This window comes from Lonchura striata, chromosome 12, assembly GCF_046129695.1.
Source record: "Lonchura striata isolate bLonStr1 chromosome 12, bLonStr1.mat, whole genome shotgun sequence".
In the NCBI taxonomy this organism is placed as follows: Eukaryota; Metazoa; Chordata; class Aves; order Passeriformes; family Estrildidae; genus Lonchura; species Lonchura striata.
This window is the reverse complement of record NC_134614.1, coordinates 17678744-17701648: the sequence shown is the minus strand read 5'-3', so window position 1 is coordinate 17701648 and position 22905 is coordinate 17678744. Positions and strand designations below refer to the sequence as shown.

The 22905-nt window shown below is 39.8% G+C and overlaps 1 protein-coding gene across 3 annotated transcripts in view; it reads right to left on the bottom strand.

Moving 5' to 3' along the window:
- Positions 1-22905, bottom strand: part of ATXN7 (ataxin 7) — an 86777-nt gene that overhangs the window by 55926 nt on the left and 7946 nt on the right. The window contains exons 2-4 of one of the 3 annotated variants that reach the window (XM_021537251.1): positions 12648-12740; positions 4382-4636; positions 3805-3873 (exon numbers count right to left, since the gene is read on the bottom strand). In XM_021537251.1, the coding sequence (XP_021392926.1) occupies positions 3805-3873; positions 4382-4625 (313 nt within the window). In that variant the 5' untranslated portion in view covers positions 4626-4636; positions 12648-12740. Of the gene's footprint in view, positions 1-3804; positions 3874-4381; positions 4637-4776; positions 4828-12647; positions 22290-22905 lie in introns of those variants that run through there. The other 2 variants (XM_077786161.1, XM_021537252.3) reach the window with 2 other exon arrangements.

The window sequence follows — 22905 nt, the reverse complement described above, 5'->3', positions numbered from 1 at the left end:
TGTTGTTAAATTTTGCAAGAAGCAACAGTTGCCTCTGTTGAAGCCTGTCAAAGTTACCACGCATGAACTCTACACTCACAGGCACAGTTCTATTTAGAGATCCTCTTTGCAACAATGGGCTAGAAAAAAAATCTTAAAAGCCAACTAAATTCAGCACAAGTTAGCAAGGATCTCCTGAAAAACTGTTTCCAGTACTGATTATGAGGTTTGATATGAAAGAATAATTTTTTTTTCAAATCAGTGTCAGGTACTACAGACACATCAAACTCCTTTTAAGATCTGCTGCACCACCAAGATGAGCTGAGTGACTAAAAACATTTTGGCTGTATCCTATGGCACTCGCTCCCACTATCACACAAGTTTGGAAGATGCACTTCAGCAAAGTTTCATTTTAAAATATAGGAAAAATGCATGAAGAGGACGAGATTTTCTGCCTTGCTGTTTTGGAATTCATCTACATATTATAATGCAACATGCCATCCTTGCTTCATCACAGCACAAGTGAGTGGCAGGGGATTCACACCTTCAGCTGGTTCACAAAGCAGTGAGTAATTAAGTGACTGCATGAGCCAAAAGATTCTGTCACATCAATTACATATGAAAACAATTAATAAGCACAATTGCTTGTAACAGGTTCTTACCTTGATAGGATTGCTCAGCAGAAGACGGTTTCAGTGTACAAAGTCAAAGTAAAGTTCAAGGCTTATTTTAAAGTAAAATTTTCCCATCCCATTGGGTATGCCTCTCTCACTTCCATCTCCTGGGGATTTTCCATACCAAGAGCAAGTTAAGTCCACTGGGCCCATACCTTATTCCTGCAGCTGATTTCTACATCAAAGCTTCGTGTGGACTGTTACTGTCTCAAAAAGCAACATAGGAAAGTATACAGCGAGTTTCTCACTTTCATGAAGGTCAGTGAGTATCCCAGCAGGAATGATTTACTATTATGTATTAGCAGAACAGAAAGCATGTAAGAGCAGTGAAAAAGACAGGAAAGTATGAGACACAAACACTGGGAGTTTGGGAAGCCCAAACTCAAATTCTAATTTTTACTTCAATGTATCTTGGTTATGACAAGAAGGGTTGGATACAATAAAAAACCCATGTTTGAGACATGTTTCCTGATCCCTGCATGGAACTAGCATCATTGACAGGTATTAAGGACTCACCAGGCTTCACAACCACTAAAATGCTGAGAGAGGAACTACCTGATCAGCAAATAGAAGGTGCCACTGACAAAGGTGTGTCTGAAATCCTGCCTCTCTCCACTGCTTGCAAATATCATCCTGAAAGACCACAGTTGCATCCTCCTTTATTCCTTTAAAATAGCATACATCATTCTTTGCCTTTAAAGCTTAACAAAAGGAGAAGCTGGCAATGTTAAGCCTCTTTTCTAATACAGTGTTACAACAAGAGGAACAGCTCACTCTTCATTCAGGAGACTCAAACTCAACTAACTGCCTGCAAGGCTGAAATCCACCTCTTGCTACCAGGCATGCTGAGGATGAGGCCATTCCCACCAGGAGATGCAGAGAAACAGCACATGGGAAAAGAAACAACTACCACCCATTCCCCAGTGGGGACACGGGTCAGTGGGAGTCTGACAATTGTTAAATAAAGAAAATGGTTCTTGGTTTTGAACCCAATTCTAATATGTGGACTGTAAAGTCATGTTCCTTCTTTTGCTCCCTCTCCAGGCCATGAATATTTAATTATTTTATGCAAACTGGAAGAGTTGCAATGCAAGGTTAAATTAGCCTAAATAACCTTGAAATCCTTTTGTGAAGTTGGGCCTCAGAGTCAACTCCCGATCTGTAGAGAAATAACTTTCTTACACAAGTTCTGCTGTTACTTGTATTTAAAATACTGTGGGGTACCACGACAAAAGTCTTGAGGTTAAAGTGGATTTAACAAAATTTATACTTTTGGTTCACCCTTCTCTGTTAAGAACTGAGGTTTAGAAAGTCCAATGACTTTATAAATGTTTGTTCCTCAATTTTGAATGCAAAATTCTTCCTGTGAAAATGAATAATTTACAACAGTTTCAAAGTTTTATTTGATAATACATACTCATGCTGGCATGTTTGCTGTTCCCCTAGTTCCTTAAGTTAATATAAATTTAATTAATACTACTTTTGCTGTATTTTACAGCAGGCCAAGCTCCCTACAGGCCAGCTACAGGTATATGCCAAGTCAGTGTCTCATTCATATGTCATAAAGCAACCAAAATAAATAGACTTCTGGAAGCCTGACAGGGCTACTAAGTTTCACTTTTAATTCTCAAAGTATTTTATGAAATTCTGTCGACTCACAACCCTACAAGTCATTCACATGGTTGGAGTCAGTGCAGAAAAGCTGTTTTTCAGTGATCAGCCTGCACAAAAAGAGTTTCATGATCTCTCTCCAGTGGGAAAAAAATAGGATAGATTATTCTTTACCCTGCCAGCTAATCTTTAGAATCTGGAAACCTTAGATGCTTGCATTTTAAGAGGCAGAAATAAGAGCAAATGTTTGAAAATCCTTATTGGTAAAATATTCACTAGGATAATGTGTGTGTGTGTTTATTGTTGTAAATGCTTTTTTACCATTTGAATGATTCGTCTATTCAGAAAAATGAATTACATATCCAGCACAATGATTAGATTGGAACTTGACAATGAAGTAATGAAGTGATTTTTCAAGTGCCTAAGAACTCAGAGAGATACACTTAAGAAGATGGCAAAACAACACAAGTGAATCTGCACGCTGCAGCACGGCTGCCTATTTCATCTTTCTTCCATGCCACTGACCACCGACTCTGATCCTAGAAACAGTATTTTCCAAATTTTAGCAACATTGGGAATTGCACAAAAAATAGCCATTTTGATTCAGACTCAGTATGGATCACTGCCTCTCAATCCTGCCAACCTGTGCCACCTTGCTTTATGTTTCATTTGCTGCTTGCAGCTTGCAGGTCAGTAAGTGCTGAATCAGATCATCTCTTAAGGTCGCTGGCAAGTTCTGCTTCCCGTGATTGTAAACCATGTCTACAAACTCAGCCTTCCACTTCTAACATCAAATAAATGACTTGGGTCTAACTGCTCTAGTATTTAAAACAGCTGGGCCTGTTCTCCGGCACACGTCTCGGGCACTCAGAGGGAACCAAGAACAAACATCAAGAAAGGTTCTAAAACTTTCTCTGCTCTAAAACAATCATTAAACTAGAAAAACAAACAAACAAAAATTAACATAATAAATCAGACTCATCACTTCCTTTTTTCCACTGCCTGTTAGAAAGCAAATAATAATCTATAGCTTTCATTCATCATCTGCTTACAACTTCAAGTAGCATTGTTACTCTTGCAAGAAACTAGGCCATAATGGGCTTTTGCTAATCACAGGTGAAAGGTCACTCTCATTTAGCAGAGTACCAAGCAATAAACATAATATAATGACATGACAGAGGAAGGGATTGGTATTGAAACAGTGACATGAACTATACCAAGAAGAAAAAATAATGTAGCTCAACAGAAGATTTTATCAGTGTTGGTCACAGAGCTTCCTTACGACTATTTACAGTCTAAAGAAAAAGAAAACACGTAGAAATACAGTAAGGACAGTCTATGCCCTACCTTGTAGTTTTCAAAATACCCATTAATTTAATAATAATACTAACAACACCAGTCACTGACAGGCCACCAGTCCTAAATCCAAACCGGTAGGAAACTTTGATCCTTTCTCCTTCCCATACCTGCCCCTCTGCTAAGTAGTTACGACCAAGAAAACTTCTCCGTGCACTTTTCTTCGAGAATGAACTGCACTCACCTTCTCGGCAAAGTCGCATTGCTTCTCGGTTTCTCCCGTATTCCTTGAAACTTTCTTCTAATGCTGTTCCTAAAACCAAAAAGCCACAAGATCTCAGTCCATGGACAAGCCAGAGGGTAGGACTGACGCCCCGCTCGTGACCCGTGTCCCGTTCCCCCGTGGGCACACGCAGGGACACGACACAAACACAGGACAGAGGGACCGAGTGCTCCCGGGCCCCGCAGCGGGGCTGTCAGCGGCGGGGATGCCTCACCTGCGGCGGGAGCTCCCCGCCCCGTGCCGAGGCTGAATCCAGGGCAGGAGGTGCCGGGCTCCGGGGACCGGCTCCGACCTCCTCGCCCCGTGTCCCGGATTACAGGAACTGGGGCAGGCGCTGCCCGCTCCGCGCCGCTCCCGAGCCCGGCCGGGGGGCGCGCACCGCACAACGAACTCGGCCGCGACCGCCGGGGGTGGGAACGGACCCGAGCTGCCCGCCGGGCCCGGCACCCCGCCGTGCCGTCCCGGGGCACCCGCGGGGTGCGCTGGGGACGAGCCGGTGGGAGGGGGGTGGGGGTGGCGGTGGTTGGCGGCCACTCACCGTCGTTCCCGTGAAGTTTAGCAGCATCGACCCAGTGGCTCCAGGGCTGCCCCAACATCGCCTCGGGGCTGGGCAGGGACCTGCGCTCCCCGACGGCCGCCATTGCCGCTGCGGTGGCGGCGGGGCCGGCGCCGCTCCCGCCTCCTCCGCCTCCTCCCTCGCCGTGGCGGGGCCGCCGCTGCCGCTGCCTGGCGGCCGCGCCGCGCTGCTCCCTCCTGACGTCACCCGCGGCCCGCGCCGACATTCTTTCCGCTGCTACAATGTAACGAGAAAAGTCAGCGGCCGCTTAAGGTGGCGCCCCGCTCTTAAGGCAGCGCCGCGGCGCTGTCAGCCCGCCCGCTCGCTCCGCTTCCTCCCCGCGGGGAACCTGCGGCCCTGCGGCGGCGCCGACTCACCTCTGCGGCGGCCCGGGGGGCAGCGCCCGGGTGCCCATTATTGTGCGGGGAGCGCTGCCTTCCTCTTCACCGTGAAGGTGAGGCGCGCTTGTGTTCGCGCTAACAAAGCGGCGGAAGGCAGCGGGGGCGAGCAGGGCTACGCCGCCTGCCAGGCGTACCCCGGCTCCATGGGCCGCCTCGCTACCTCCGCACCGCGGCCCCGCGACCCTACAAAAACAACGGCCGCATCACAACCCCGCCTGGCACCCGCTGCCCCGGCGAGGGGGGCGGACCGGAGGGCGACGCGGCGGGCGGAGCCGGGCGGGCGCGCCCCGCCCTCATCGCCGGTCCACCTTAAACCCGGCGCCTCCTTAAAGGCAGCGGCGAGCAGGAAACGCGCTCCAGGTGGGCGCGTCCCCGGCCGGTCCCCCCGGCTCCCATCCCATCCCATCCCATCCCATCCCATCCCATCCCATCCCATCCCATCCCATCCCATCCCATCCCATCCCATCCCATCCCTCCCTCCCTCCCTCCGCTCCTCGCCCGCGGCCGCCCGGCACACGGGCCACACCGAGCGACTTTCCTTCGCCTCGTTATACCCGTAACCTGTCTCCCGGGAGAGCACCTTCTCACTGTCATTCCACAGTTCTTTTTTAAAACAGCTTTCCCCCCCCCCCCCCCCCGCCCCTTTCCTAAACTTTGCGGTGACGTCGTGCCATGTCAAAAGACGGGATTAAAGGATGCTGTCGTACCTGCTAACTCCAAGTAATAAAGTCTAAACTTTGCAAAATCAAGTTATTTGATTAAAAAAAAAAAACAACAACAAACCTGGGTTTAGAATTAATATATTACAGAGTTTTTTACACTACAGTGTTCAAGTACCAATGTCAAACTGTCAGGCCGTGATCTGCAATGATTTCTGGCCATGCTTGATGCCATTGTCAGTAACAACATCCTCAAAGAACAGCTAAAAATATGTAAATCTGATGTGCTGCCTCCTCTACAGGTACTCGAGAGCACGGGACTGGCACTGTCAGCAGAACTGCTGACAGATTCCATACATGTATTTGCAAAACCACAGAGCAGAAATCAGAACTGTAAATAAATTTGTTTAACTTGCAGAGGTGCATATACATGCAGGCTTAGCTAATTTTCATTTTCTATTTCAAGTGTGGGACTATACAAGCTAGAGATGTTTCTTTCCAAATTTATGCATATAAAAGATCTATAAATTCAAGCTCATCACATTGAATAGCATAGGCTGTAATTAAAAGAATAATTTCAGTGTTCCACCCAACTGATAATTTATGTCATACTCAGAACGTATCTCGTAAAATTGCAGATCTAATACAGAGCAGCTAGCATGATTTTTCTCTCCTCCTGATCAACATGAAGTCTAACTTAGCTCCTTCATAAAAGGCCAACACCATAAAATTTAGGTAAAGAGAGTAACACTGACTTCTACTGCAGACATTTGCAGCAGGATTAATTATCAAAGGCCATCAGCCCTTGAGCTGGGCCCTGATGTTTCAGACAGTTACAATGCCCTGCCATGGAACCAGAGTCTAAAGATGAATGGATTGCATTATTGTTTGATTAATTATCAAATAGCATACTTTATAATATAGAAAACTACTTATAATTAAAACTAAGAATATCACTGGAAAAAAATGTCTGTCAGGTGCTGAACAATTTCTGAATTGAACCTCAGCTTTTTTATTTTGTGGTGTAGAAGCCAGATAGGAAAAATGCCTATGCCTGATTTCTTTCAAGCTTAGTTTTTAACAGTGCTTCACAAATGGAGTCTAAGATAGTATCCACAGCTGAATGCAGACTCCAGGCATAGGATAAAGCAAGTCCCAGATAGATCTGTATTCTCTGTGTCAAATATTCTCATTTATATTACAAACTTCATTCATGCAGCTTTCCTTTGTCCTGGGGTAAGCTGTCAGAAAACTGCCTCAGCTGCAGTTTAAAAAAAGAAACCTTGATACATCCAAGTGTCCAAATTCATAAAGGGTTTTTCTATTATTTACTTTACATAAATCATAAAGCAAATATAGTGACAAGTGACCAAAGAGAGTCACAGAACACCATCACCTACCCTTTAACAGTGACAAGGTTGACCATGGCAGATCAATTTCATGTTCACACATCACATGATTCTTTTCTTTAAACATTACTAATGAATTTATGTCAAACTATGCAAAAATTGGCAAAATTACATCAATTAACCAACTACATTAACAAGCCAATAGATTATCAACTTCTTAGTTTCTAGAGATGACACTCATCAAGTTACTCAGAAGTGTCTCTTGCTTCAAAAGTGCCAGCCACAGAGGTAAAAGCACATGCCACTGTTATTTCATACAGCTCTGATTATCCCCTTTATGGCTCTTCTCTGCTCTTTCAATCTGGCTGTGCATTTTTAGCCTCCCTCTTTCACAGCTTTTCTTCTTTCCCTGTATATTCCCACTCAAGATCTAATTCTGCAGTCTGGGCCTCAGGCTGTCCTTTAGTAAACCTTCCGCTACTGCAATATTTTCTCACTGTGCCGTGAGTACATCAGTATTCCAGCAGAGGGAGGGAAGTGGCAGCAGAAGGATCAGTTCATCAGTTCAAGTGCACAAGACCGATTAGTCAGACAGCAGGAATAGGGGCAGATGAAAAACTAATTTTACAAGGACTGGAAGTGGCGAGAACTTTCTTTCCCCACAAAGTCATTAGGTTGAATACATTGTTTGGGCTCTTTAAAGCACACTAGATCAATTTTCTTACATTGTTTCCATAATGTTGTGCATGGTTGCACTGATTATTTTAAGTAAAAATAGGGAAATCCCTGAAAATATGTCATGTTAGAAGGAGATCAGAATTGAAAACACATGTACAAGCAGTAGACTTTCACAGAGGTGACTGTTACAAATCTGAGACATCCGGTTAGAAGAGCAGTCATCCAAAGCTCCCTTGGTGGGCAGCAGAGAGGAAGGAATACTTCTGGGATTAGCTTGGTCCCTCCTGGTGTAAACCACTATTTGAACAAGCCCTTCTCTTCCCACTAACCACAGAAGTAGCCATGGATGACCACACACATAAATTAGACATACAGAGTTAAGTGGGGTGAACCTGGCCAGGAGTGGGGAGAACATTCAAGTATGTAAAACTGTCTAGAAGCCAGTACTTCTCTTTAACAGAACAAAAAGGAGCTTGGAAATGCCACTGGTTCTAAGGACTTATTTGAGAAAACAAAATAGCCCAAGCAATAGCATTGGGACTGAGCTTGGAAATGCCACTGGTTCTAAGGACTTATCTGAGAAAACAAAATAGCCCAAGCAATAGCATTGGGACTGAGACAATGTGTGAAAAATCATTAACTGCTCATACCTGTCAATGGGAACAAGTATTCGGAGAACAAAGAGAAAGCACAAAGAGAAGTTAGGTTAAACTCAAAGAGAAAGTAGAGAAGGAAAAATATGAAGCAAGAAAACAGCAGAAAACAGTGGATGATATGATGTAGAGAAAACAGTAAAAAAATTATGTGAAGAAAGCATAAACAAAAAAAAAACCATATAACACAGCCTGCAAAAGCAAAGAAAGACAAAAATAGGAAACAAAACATACAGAAAAGGAAAACTCACAGTTTTAAAGCTCACTAGATAGATTTAACAATAGATTAAACATGGCTGGCAACACTATGATTAAATGTATGCCTACAGACAGCATGCAAGTGCTGAAAACTGCAGCGGATGGTTATTTCATGGCATGACACTGTGGGCATTTTTTCACCTGTACCAGCAGGTTTCATTCTTTTGCCAGGTGGTCCGGGAAAGCCGTTCAAACAGGGAACACCTACTTCAGCTGTTCAGTTAGAATCTGTATGACAGCCTCTGTATAGGACCTGAGATATGACAACTCTTAACTGGAATGAAAAAGGAAGGATGAATCTGCAGCCGAACTCTTTTAAGAGCAGAAGTACAATGATACGATTCGCCGATGATTTTCCACAATGGAAGTGAAAGGATGTGAGAGCTGAAGTGCAAAGGGAGAGACAGGGAGAATCCACGGGGGTGTCACTTTATCAGTACTCAGAAGAAAGGAAAATAGTGAATTCACAGAATGTCTATCAAGGAGAAGCTCTGAGGGGCATTATGGCACTAAATGAAATCAAGTAAGTTAATTCTAGCCAACGGTATGAAATGACCAAGAAGAGCATAAAAACTAAGAAGAAATGTCATTATTGTAATGTAGGTGGGATTCAGGATAAAGTGACAACTCAAGAAGCTGACATGCTGAAGTCCTGACCGACCCATCACCTCCTGCTGAAAATGCTGGAATGGGGAGCACATTCTATGCATTTTAAAATGTATCTCCAGTATGAGAAATATAAGACTATAACTGGGCAAGTGTGGAAGTAAGAGATAAAAAGTTCACATAAATCAATACATTCAGATGAAGACAGAACCACCTAGCCATAACAAACAGACCATTTAATTTAAGCCCCATTATGGCAAAATATTAATACACTAAGAAAAACACATTATGATTATCTGTAGTTCACTCTGACATCCAGAAAATCAGAAACTTTTCCCCTTACAACTACACAAAGGATTGTGATCCTGCAAAATAATACTAATCATAAGCAGCACACAATAAAAAAATTATATAAGAAATCATGCTAGTTTATTATCCCTTTTCCCATGGATCCTGGGAACAGATTGATGTATATAATTTTATATACATCATATAATTGACATATATAATTTTATTTATGAGTAACACTTCAAAGGTGAAACTGGAGATGCTCAGAATCATTGGAATACAGCTCCTTTAAATGCTGGAATACAAATTATTGTGCATATCTACTACAAACCACCTGTACCAGGGGAAAGAACAATATTAAGATTAGAAGACTAACTTGAGATATCCTTTTCTGAGAAGGAAGAATTGGGGAATGGAGATTTATAAGTAAATCTGCAAAGAATTCTGCATAAGGGTGAGAATGAAACAGATGCCCTTATATGCTTATCCAAACATCACAATAACACCTTTACATCCAAATTATCAGACAATGCTATTACCACGCATTAAGAACCTAGCAAAAGACTATAACCACTTCCTTCTTTAGTTAACTTTCAAATATGTCTGCAAGAATTCACAACACAGTGATGTAAAGCAGAATAATGAATAGAGGAACACAGATCTTTGCCCTACTTAATGACACCACATACTGTCAATTCTTGAAGGGAAATTTATAGAGAAAACACTCTGTAGTGATACAAAGTTTCCAAGTGTTAAATAGGCAAAACTACACAAAATACATCCAGATAATTATCTTGAAATCAAACTAATGTTTACTAATTTTACATAAGGTATTGAAATTACCTTTTGAATTTGGAAATGTTAAAACTATTTCAGCAACCTAACTGTGCAGATGAATCATTTTAATCAGAGGAATCAAACAGGTATGACCTTTCAGATTCTCATTTATACACAGAGAATATGATATTACAACTTAGAATTATTGAAGTACACAGCTGTTCAGGCCAATTGTAACAGGAACATTAGTGCTGGATTTCCACTTATTAAAACCAAAGCACTTGATGGGGGCGATTTGGTACTACTGATTTTCTGCTGGAGCCTAACCCTGCCTGGTTTCATAACCCTGCCTGGTTTCTTGCCAGTTTAAGTCTCTGGGTCCAAGCACAGCTCACAGGACTCGAGTTTCTTGAGGCCACAGCCACACTATCACTGAAGAGAAGCTGTTGAGGCCCCATAACCTCTGATGTGCTTTTAACATCAAACCAAGGATCCTAAGAACCCTGGTGCAAGGAAATTTAAATTTAAACTTTCTTCTCATGTTTGATTGATGCTTGCTGATGCTACCTGCTCTGACCACATGCTTGGCAAGATAGCAACAAAATATTACACAAATTGGACATGGGCAGGTCTGTGGGACTTGCAGGATGCAGGTGAGGGTGCTAAGAGAATTCATTTGAAAGGTCACAGATAGGGACCATAAGATTGCCAGAAACTGGCTAAACTGCTGTGCTCAAAGGGTGGGAATGGCTCAAAATCAAATGGCAATCAGCCACAGAGTTTCTTAGGGATCAATACTGGGCTCATTCCTATCCAATATCATCTGAATGATTGGAATAAACATGTAAGTTTGCAGGTGACCCAAAAACTTGGAAAACAAATAGATCCACCCATAGTGTCCCTTTGTACAGAGATTGTGACATGTTGGAAGACTGAGCCACTTCAAGAGACATATTAAAAAACTGGACAGGGTCCAGCAAAGAGCCAACAAAGTGATTAGAAGATCAGAAGGAAAAATATAAAAAAATTAAAAGGAATTGGGTTGATTCAACCTAAAGAAGAGAAGATTCAGGTGAGATGTAATCAGTCTTCCAATAAATAAAAGATAATTATAGAGAAGATGGAGATAACTCTCTTCACAAGGAACAAGGTGACACGGAAAGAGGCAACAAGCACAAGTTGGTTCTGAAGTTCTGTCCAGATGTAACAACAAAATATTTACTGTGAGGATAATTACATATTGGTACAGACTGCCCAGAGAAATTGTGAACTTTCTCTAGCCAAAAATATTTAATCCTTAGTTTGACCAGGCCTCAGATAACCTGCCTCAAACAGATGATGTCCAGAAGATTGTTCCAATCTAGACTTTCCTAGGATTATATGAAAGCCTAATAGATGTTGTGGCCCTATTCAGTGATGAGGAGCAAGGAAGTAAAAAGAATAAAGCCAGTTTTTGCAACCCAGACACTCTGGGTTCACCAAGACAGCCACCTCTCAGGTAGCTGGAAAATCATTGCTACACGGGAAGCATTTTGCTTTAAAAACTTCAGGTTATTACATCTTTGAATGTGACATATTGCAAGATCCAGACAGTAACAAACATTCCTCACAATTCTTAAGCTCAGGTTAACTCTGCCACTTAAATAACTCTGCAGGCCAGATCCATGCTAGCTGTAATGGCCCTTTCTGCTGCAATCTATTTTAAAATGTATTTAAAGATGATTTGCCCAGCAAATACTGACCAGGCTGCAATAGTCTGGATTCCTCATATCTGTACATAGGAGTGAAGTCTTTTTTTTTTTTTTTTTTCATGGAGTTAAGCAAAAATATACAAAATGGTGAAATGCACGTGATGATAAAGAGTAAAGAGTAAGGGAAACAGAGAAAGAAACAGATAATCTTTCAATGAATTAGCAGTACCTGATATAATAATCTGCACTAACAGCCCTTCAGGCAAAATTTCAATTTATTACCATAATTTTCTCTTTTTTCTAGCATTCTGCAATGAACACTAGTAATATAGAATAAGCCCACTGTGTTAGGCAACTGTACAGTCTTATCCCAGATTACAATTCCACTTTCTGAACTTGTAAAACAATAGGACTGATGCAGCTGGTAGGCTATGGCATATGCCAGGGCCTAACAGCCTTTAAATGCTTTAACATATGGAAACATGTAAATAGGAAAAAAAAATTATTCAGAAAATGAAGATTACTTCTTCTAAAATACAAAAACCAAATAAATTTAAAATATTGATTCTACTATATTCCCCATCTGCCACAATTTACTTTTCCAAAACACTTAATTGATTGAAAGATATAATCCAGCTTAGTTTTATCTTTTTAAGTTTGGCAGTTGCATGTCAAGTTGAACTCCTTCTAGGTTGACTGTAACGTCACTTCATTTTCCATGAAACATACAATAAACATCTGCATTTTAAAAAAGTCTTCCCACTGCATCTGATAACAGTTCAGACTTGCTTTGCAACCCTGCTAATATTCTGTTCTCTATGCTTCTCGCATCTAGAGATTGAGAATCTTATGCTTAAGGAAAATATTTGGTTAAGCATGTCACAGTACCTTGAAAGTATGGTGAATCTCTGGGTTGATTTATCAATTGATCTTCATCTGTTCAGATTTTGGAAGCTTTTCCTAACTTGTACCTGATTAATTCTGAAAGAAAAGAACAGAAAAAGAGTACAGCACTGAAACATTTGAAACCTTAACTCCGTTTCCTGGCGATAAATGTATCTATTTAAAAACGAATACGAACCATTTTATCAATTTTACAAACACAGTTTGTGCAATGGATTTCAAACTGAAAGGTAAGCAGGGAGCTGTTATGGTGTGTTCTGTACAGAGCAGCTCTCTAAATGGCAGCCTGACATTACCACAAAGGTATGCATTGGATGAAACCTCTATCTTCAGCCCAGTTACTGCACATCGACTCTCGCTGACCAGGTTCCCGAGCATGTGGCTGTGTCTGTATCACACGCAGGAAATATGACAGTGCTGCATTTTCTGCTCAGGGTTTTTAAAAAATACAACTCCAAGAATAGGGGCTCTCAGGATGCAGCCATTGACAGCTTCACCGCCGTGCCACAGAACATGGAGAGGTAAAAATGATCCTTCGCATAATCCACATCAGGGACTATCACTGCACCTCCAATGAAGAATTTAGAGAAATGTTCTGAATGAGGCCTTCCCACAAACAGGACCTTTATCATCTCAAGCTCAGGTTTTAAGATCCTTTCATTCAATGCTTATAAAATTGTTTATATAAACTAAACTTAATTCCAGTTTGCTTTGGTTTAGCATAAATCAGTGCCAAACCGGTTACAGCTAAACCAAAGCCCTTAAAACTTAGAAAAAAGTTCAACTATTTTTGTGCACAGGTTATATTTAAGATCAGTTAATTGATTTTTACAAGTGCTTTGAAATTAAACTGATTTTTTTTCATCACTAAAAAGCCATGAAGATACATATAAATTAGCCAGCTAGCACTGGGACTGGATGACACTTCAGAGAAAACTAATTTTTTCCCCTCACAGGAATAAAGTCCAGACAAGAGGAATGCAGTCCAAGAGGGTATCAGAGCTGTCCCCCAGTCTGTAGGGCTCTGCTCCAGTGGAAGGTACTGAATGAAGCTTTTCCTGGCTTCTGGATGCTCCTCTGGGAAATGTCTGCCAACTAAGTTTATATCTTTAAAGTCTTTTTATACACTGAGGATAAACCCTTTTTTCCTCTTTTCCTTTAAACTGCAGCAAAGCAGCTGATATTACCTTGACTGAGATCCTCTAGAGATATATTTACTATTTCTAAGATTGACTCTGTTCAGTGACATAGCTTATCCAAAGAACATTCTCACTTTATATTCTAGTTATTGCATAAAATCCAAATTTCTCTTGTTTTCAATGGACAAGACTTGAGGGCAAGTCCAATATTATTTTTTTCTCCCCTCTGCAGGCACTGTTTTACTTTATGCTTAACAGAAGTGATTCTTAGTAAATTTCTACACTGGTAGAAGTCTCAGAAAATGCTTGTTACACATACAAATCTCACTGAATACTACAGTATAAAACTTTCTCTTCAACTCCTGCTGCTGCTAACTAAGAAAATGCAATGCAGTGTTTACCAAAAATCCTTTTTTGTCCGTTAGTAGTTTAGGACAGGAGACTCTGAATTTGTATGGATCATCCCCTTCCCAGAAGATTATTCAATGTTTAGCCTCCAAGTTCCAAGCCCTTTGAGCATACGACCTACCTGCTGTGGAAGTAATTCACTCCTCCATCTCTACCCCATTTTCCTTAGGGGATATGAAAGCTTTGCATGCAAAACACTCTGGTGTAAACTTTTTCACAAAAGGCAAGTTCTGTTGCTTCATGCAAAAATGAAAACAAAAACTATAAAGCAGAAGACATCTCCCAAGACTTACAAATCTAGGAATAGGGTAGTAATGAGAAGACAAGGGTGAAGGAAGGATCAGCAAAAAATTTATTCCTGTATATGAAAGATCAGAGCATACTATGTCACCACCTGTGAATTTTGCTGTAGGGACTACACCTGCAGTTGAATTGGAAAGAAGTTAAAAGAGTAAGTCTCAAAAGAATAAACTGACAGCTTAATAACCCTTTAAAGAGAACTCTTTCTCTGGATAATGGGTGGCAGAGAACAGGAATGATTCTTGTTGAGAATTTACAGCAGGTCAATTACAACCACAACTGTCAGCAGAGAGTAACACAAGGAAGTCAAGGGATGATTGAGAACAAGCCAGGTGGAGCTCTCTCCTTGGTACCCTGGAAAAGGGAGAGCTAGTTGAAAGGTGGAAAAATGACAAAAAAAGCCAAAGCAGCCATCCAGCAAAATGGAAAAAGGCCTGCATTTCCAATCCAGTGAAGCATTATGTCACTCTCATTGCCTGACTATCAAAGAAACTTGGACAAAATTCCTGTTTGATACTTTGAGGAGTTACTGATATGCAAGGCAGGGAAGCACAACCTGGAAGAGCAAGAGCTATATACCCAGTCAAAACTGTATCTACACAGATTACCCATAATATAGGCAGAGTTACAATTACAAATGCATATTATCCATTTAAGGGGAAACACATTTACATGAAAATTGCAATTGCAAATCAACTCATTAAAATACAGAAAATGGAAATGTATGTGATAGAGCATCCCTAACTTTTGAAAGCATCAAAACTTAATGCCTCAGCTATCCAAGGTCCTTTAACTCTGTCTCTTTTCAGGTGCCAGAAATATGCACCAAAGAATGTACCTAAATTTTAGAACACTACATATTCAAATTTAATATAGAACACCAAGGCTGTATTTATATAAACAAAGATGTGGACATGCAGGGTGTAATCACACCCAGCTGTGAGTCTGGGGATAACCTCAGGAGATGTCACTGTGCCCCTCGGAGAGGCAGGAGCAGGAGTGGGGCAGCACCAGGCCAAGGGCTGCTCCTATGGCCAGCTGGCAACTCAAGGGCAAAGCCCAGCAGCTCCCAGGCTAATAATCCTGGCTGTGCTGGAGACTGACTCTGAACCCACCAACTGCACAATCTCAGGGGTCAAAGATGGCATCAGAACCACCAGTTGCATAATTGGCCCTGCTGGTCTCTCCAGGAGACACAATTCTTCACATCTTCACAGGCTGAAAAATAAGTGCCAGCTCCATTCAGAGATTAAATACCAAACTTCTGTAAATACCAATTACAAAATTACAGCTTCTCAAGATTTCACGTATTTCCTATGTATACCAATAGCAAGTGTTTCCCAGAATTACCAAAATATTTACTATTATTCTGTGCAAACACAGATGCAACAGAATATTTGGTGTAAAGTATAATAATGAAATAAGTTATTCTGAAATTATTTAAAAAATAGGTATCTTAATTAATAACTAAAAGGATCAAACTTTAATAACTAATCTTTTAGTTACTACATAACTAATACCTTAATCAATGGAGAAGCAATAACACCTTTTGGATAATTGACAAAAATTGCAAAATTATTATGCACAGCAAAGTGCACTTGATGGGTCTTAATTTTGACTACTGTAATTTTCCTTTGTCTAATGACAATAGGCAAAGACCAGCTTTCATTATCTTCCTCAACAAATCATGTCATCACTGATTTTATCTTGCAACAATTTCTTTTAACTTAGAAGTCTTCTTCAGCAGCAAGATTAATAAAGTCATAAGAACCCTTTGCATATTCCACTTCAACAATTTAAGTAAAACCATACAAAGCATTGAACAGAAAAGTAAAAAACATACCTCATTTAAGAAATAATGCAAGATTTTCTATAAGCAAGTATTTTGTCCTATATTTCAAAACATCCACATCTTGCAGCATCATTTATACCACTATTTATTTCAAAGTTCAACCCTAAAACACATTATCTTATTGCAGCAAACTAAGATATATATAGACAGTTGAAATTATATTTATAAATTTCTTTTAAAATTGTATTTATGTCTGTGGAGAAGAAAAAATATGTCCTGCATTTTAAACCACAGGAATATTTCATACCAATTACAACTTGTATTACATCAGAAACACAAACAATGAAAGCCTGGTAGCTAGCAGTGAGACACTGGACATCAGCATTTTCCATTTTTAAAATTAAAAAAAAACCTGATTGGCTCAGTTAAAAGGGTGCATGAAGTAAAATAATAATGAAGTAAAAAATGAAGAAGAATATACAAACATATAATATAAACATACTTTTCAAGACAGAAAGGCACAGCTAATCAAGACAATTGAGAGTACATGAATAATAGGATTTGCAAAATTTATTACCAAGCTTCTCTGTTAAAGGTAACATTATTCAAATGACACCGTCACAGTTATTGCAGATTAAGGATTTCAAATTAGCTCCTGGTGTATATCATTATTTTGAGTAGCTGCATTTTATCTGTCTAATTTTAAATTACTGCAAGCAGATGAAAGTCATCCTAAAATCTGACTCATAATTCAGGTACCATACCACTAACCTTAACAGAGATGCAGGTTCCTACACAGGTACAACACTATTCCCAATGTAAACAAAGGACACTGGCATGCACCCCAGGCTAAGGATGTCAGCATTTTTCAAACACCTTTCTGACTGTTCCATTTTATGGTGATGCAATATGACCTACATTTTCAACGGCCAAAGAGAGACAGAGAGATAGAAAGGGAGGAGATAGAGAAAATAAAGACAGACAGACCTTTGCTGTCCTTATCCTCTACCAACTACAGCTTTAACTGCCCCTCATGGGGGTAGTAATGGGCAAGAATAAAAGCAGAATAACCTTATCACAAATTCTGAATGAGAAGCTGAAAGATAGGCAAGTGTAAGAAACAGCAAGGTTTTTTTTCCTACAATCCTGTGAACAAGTACATAGTGACACCCTCAATAGGAAAGAACAGTAGAATCAATAATCTTATAATCAATTGCCAGAACAAAGCTGTCTGCAATACAGATGCATATTTTACTACCTTGTATTTCCTTTCATGTTCCTACCACTTCATTTCTACGTATTCCCTTAAGATGTTCAAACAAAACACAAAATAATCCACATCATTATCATCATTTTTACAGACAGAGGAATTGAGGAAGGAGTGCTTTGCCTACAGTTACATACTAGGCCTAAGGCAGGCCTGGGAACACAAAGCATCACTCTTCATTATCTCTGTCCTCTGCAATCTATTAGGGACTGTGATACCTGTCACCCTAATATATAATCTTGTCATAATACCAGGATTATCTCTACCTTGTATTTCTTACTCATGAACTTCACACAGAAATCTGTACTAAATTATTATTAATAATCCTAACTCTCAGAAAGCTTTCCCTCACAGATGATGGCCCATATTTCTCAAATTGACCCTGGGAATGCACTTGACTGAGCTGTCAAACTCAGCTCTGCAAAAGTTAATGGTCTTTTTCGTTATAAACATGTGAAAATATAGAACTAATTAAATCTTTGGGTGTTTTTTTTTTGTGGTTTGGGTTTTTTATTATTCTGCAGCTAAAGCACCTTTCTTTTCAAAAATCTGTAGTTTTCCACAGTTAAAACAAGTATTTAATAAATTAAAAGCTTGTTGCTAGGTTTGTATAAAGCAAAAATCAAGATATTTTGGTTTTTGGTTATTCTTCTTAAGGCAAAAATATCCTGCAGAATATCTGCAAAGCATTTAGAGCTGGTAGTTAATACGATATGCAAAATAATAGTAAGTATTTTATTTATCTTTAAAACTGAAAGCCAAAACATGAACTTAAGTATATCTCTGTACATCCAGAATTACTTCAGATCTTTCCAAAGAGATTCTTGGGATTTGCACATAGATAAACAAGACTGTTATCTGGCATGGTACTTGAAACCAGAGATCAATAAAATGTATAGACTAACCCTGGGTTTGAACCGTGATTTTATGATAACAGCAGCTTTCTTATCAAGCAGCATTCATCTCATGAAGTGCAATCAGCCCTACACAGCAAGGGGCGAGAAACTGTTGCTCTTTTGCTTGAGTGCTGCTGCCTTTTCCAACAGCAACTTTTTATCTAGATGTTTAGCAGAGAGGACTTAGGGAGGCAACCAGCACCTACACCAAGAGTGAGAAAAAAACCCCCTTAAAGCCCATCCTACTTTATAGAGAAGAGACACGGTGGAGAATCAAGAGACAGGCAGCTAACAAATATGAAGGAAGGGAAATACCTGTCTAATGATGGAAAAAAGCTTGGAAATTGAGAAAGGATGGACACTGCAAAGGGAAGATGGGGATGCAGGACATAGGGTGGAAGACACAAGGACTTATGTAAAAAAGAGAATTATTTCTCCTTCAACACTTGCCCATAAGAGTGTGGGGAAGTCCTCACTCAAATGAAATTACAATCACACATTTCTCCACTCCTATTATCCCTGACTGTACTTTGGTCAGTCTGTGTTTCTCTTTGAAACTGAATTTAGTGAAAAACTGGTATTTCTTCCATTATAAACAAACTTGTCTGTTAATCTAGGACAGGAGTCATGCTGATATAAAAGAAATCTCCTCCATATTGTCAGCATTACTAAAGCTCTCCTTTGTGAATATTTCACTTCAATATTTCCTGTCCTTTTTTGCCCTTTTTTTTTTGTTTTGTTTTCCTTTCTTCACGGTATCTCTGCCGCAGTTCAGAAGGGAAAGAAGCAGAGTGGCACTTTTAATGCTGTCCAACACCATAAAAATTTCATCTGGAGAAGCCAAACTGTGCAGGCAGCAAGCCCAGCATCCATCCCAGAATGACTCTTCCCTTTGCCTACCAGTGACTGCCACCTAGAGCCAGAGTGCACCAAGCAGGACAGAAATGTTACAGCAACAACAAAAGTGTGAGCCCCAGCCAAAAGAAAAAAACAAACCAAGAACTCACACTCTAGAAAGTTACAACCAGCTGAAAAGATTAAATTAGTTAGGTTTCTCTTCTTAACATACCTTCTGAATAGCAAGCATTTGGCCCATATCTCCCTGTTTTTCTCTGAAAACTGTTATTTTGTTATACATATTTAAGTCACATATGTGGGAAAATATATATAAAATAGCACTATACTGCTTTTCAATCCTGTTTCAGTTTGTTTGCTAAGAAATGTGCTGGGCCACGCTAGGAAACTGAGTACAGAATCTCATCATTATCTGAAGATGCAACAGTGACATTTCAAACACTACGTGTGTAAAAATGCTGACAAGGCTTCAACATTCATGACATCAGTGATATTAATAAGACAAGAAATGTCTTTTTAGTGGCATGAAAGTTAATTTAAAAACCCTAATATTTACATTTTAAGAAATACTCATACTGACCCAAATATACCAGTGGCTTAAATGTCTACAAAAGCCCACCCAAGCAAACAGCACTTCTGATACACTGTAAGCTTAACACATATTTATAAACTGTATTAATTCATAGCTGCTTATTATACTGTATAAAATCATATCTTTTTCTAACTACTACTTATGTAACTATTAATAAGGTGCCTAATTCTCAAGCATTAGTCAAACAACCACTAGATACTCTTTAACAGAATAAAAGGAAAGATTTTTTTGTTATAATTTACCTGGAGAATATAATAATTTGCATTTTAAAATATTCCCAGTAGCAGTTCCCTTCTCTGCAAACTATACACTGCTGCAAAGCCAAAGCTGTATGAGTGTTAGCATATTCTTTAGCTATTAAAATAATTTATTAGCTATGACTAATAATGCCTTGTGAAGAAATCAGTTCTCCAGTTTCCTCACTCTGCTGCTCATGGACAGGCAGACTTGTAACAGAGCATTAGAAAAACAGGATTTCTTCTCACATTTATCAAATCATTCCATTAGATACACAACCTCCAGGTTCCACAGTACCCCTCCTTTTACTGCTAGTCCCACTAAGAAATTAATTTTTCCCAAGGGGATACATGTTCACAGATAAAATGAAATTAAATGGAATTAAAAATCTCACTGTGGAACATGGCTACCTACCATATGAACTAAATGTCAAGCTGTAGTAACTGAAATCAACAGTTTGAATGCAGCCAGCTGGAAAAATTGCTCATTCTGATCCACACTCAGGACATGCTTTCCCTCACAAGGAACTCCATGAATCCCCATCACTTTCCCAGGCAGAATAACAATTGTGCAACTGGCCTAGATGCAACACTGCAGCAGAGAAGAATATTTAAACAGAAGGATGACAGGGACTCACTGTAGAATTGTCCTGGAGGATGACATGAAAGAAGCACTGCCAAAAAACAAAAACCCAAACCCACTGAAAAACACAACCTTTCCTTGGCAATTATCACAGATACAACAAATTCCACTTGAAATAGAACTGATTAACAGATTACAGTGCTGGAGAATAGCTTTCAGCACAATCCTGTTAAAATGTGCCCACTTAGAGATCTGTTAACCAAAGGAGAGCTAGAAGGAACCTCCAAAGGTCAGCCAGTCCATCCCTCAGCCCCAAGGCATGATAACTAAGGTACCTGGTGGGAACAATATAAGTAATCAAACTTGTTCTTAAAGACCTGGGGCAATTGATAAACCATTGTCCCATGGGTGATTATTCCAGCCTTTCAATACTTCCACTAGAGAACAGTGTTTGTCCATGATCAATCTTCATTGCTTGAATGTGACCTATTTATTTCTCCACCTGCCACAAGCCCCCTGCTTTGCAATGCCCTTCAACAGATCTGTGTTCTCACCCTCTGAGTCCCCTCTTTTGCACTGTAAGGAATTGCATTCTTGTGGCAGACACACATTGTTTATGCATCGTGGTTGTTTAAATCTTCAAGCAACTGCACTGGCATCTCCACATCACCCCTTTCCTAATTTCATTCAATACAGACCTGATGTCCTCCATGTGTGCAGTTAATGAATACTTTATTTCAAAACTAAAGCAGATCAAGCAGACTTATTTTTACAAACTCAGGATCCTTAATATTATACAGATTTACTTTGTTGTTTTTTTTTTGTCTAAGGAAGTTTAGGAAGCTCAGCTAGAACACAGCATGCACCTCTATGCAGTGATTTACATGTAAGTAAAACAAATAAAAGCATAGATAATATTCTTATAACTTTAAAAATTCAAGCCCTGTTCATGAGTTAATAAAATGTCACTATTATTGTGTGAGCACAAATATAAAAAAGAGGTTGGCGCAATTGCCCTGCAAAAAAACCATGCAGGTTCCCACTGGTATCAGAGATGGTGCTCAAAGAAAAGCTATGAAAAACCAGAAATAGAAAAATACTCATCAAATGGCAAGAAAAATAAAAAGTCATAAATTGACTGGAAAGCTTCAAAGTAAATCTTCACAAAATATGACCACATGAAGGTGAGGTTTTTCTTTTATATATCCTCCAGTACTATATTTATCTGTGTAAAGTCTCAATAGTTATGCTTTCTCTTTCTGAAACATTTATTTTTCTAAGGCAAATATCACTCTTAAGCTTTAAATTCTCTGATAACAACAGACAACTGTATCTCATATCAACATGGCACTCGATGAGACACTTGTTTGGGAAGATCTTCGACTCGACATCAGAGATCATGGAATTTCCAATTACTCTTTCCTCAACCAAAAGGATAATGGAGCATAGCCAAGTCTGGGCCCTGCTGACAACTGGATTAGCACAAACCATTCTTTAACTGCACTCACACATAGTTAAGGTGATATTTTCCTATTTCTTTGTAAAGAAAAAAAAAATTACATTTTTTTGTGAATTGCTTATATTTCTTAACCACAACACTCGGTGCTGTACCCTACCCACATCTCCCAGAAGGTGCCTTGTGCTAGGGCTGCCTGTTACCTGTTTTTCCCCAAACCACGACAGTTATTGCAGCTGCTTAAAAGACATCACCTGCACATAAGCCAGCAGAAAACAACTGCTTTTTCAAAGACAACTTAACTTTTAGAGGCCTTTGCAACACATAGCATCCATCTCAAAAAAGGACACAGAACAGCAATTTCACTAAGAGCTATTAGCAGAAAGAGAAGAAAATGTAGGTTGCAAAATGGCTGTCTCAGAGTTGAAACTCTCTGTGCCAAATTTAGTAAGCCAATCCTAGAAAGACTGAGAGGCAATTACAAATTAAGATTCGATAAGAACAATCCAGTCATTGGGAAATTTGTTACCTCTATTATCATCATAAGTCTACGCTAACATTTCAGAAGATGAGTAAGGTTCAAAATCCCTTCAAGGGCTTGCAAGACCAGGAGAGACTTCTCTAAATATTTGAAAACAAGAGCTCTTGAACTATTTCCTTCCATTTGTTTGATGACATGACTACAGTTACAGTCAGTCACTCTTGTGCCAGCCTTTCAC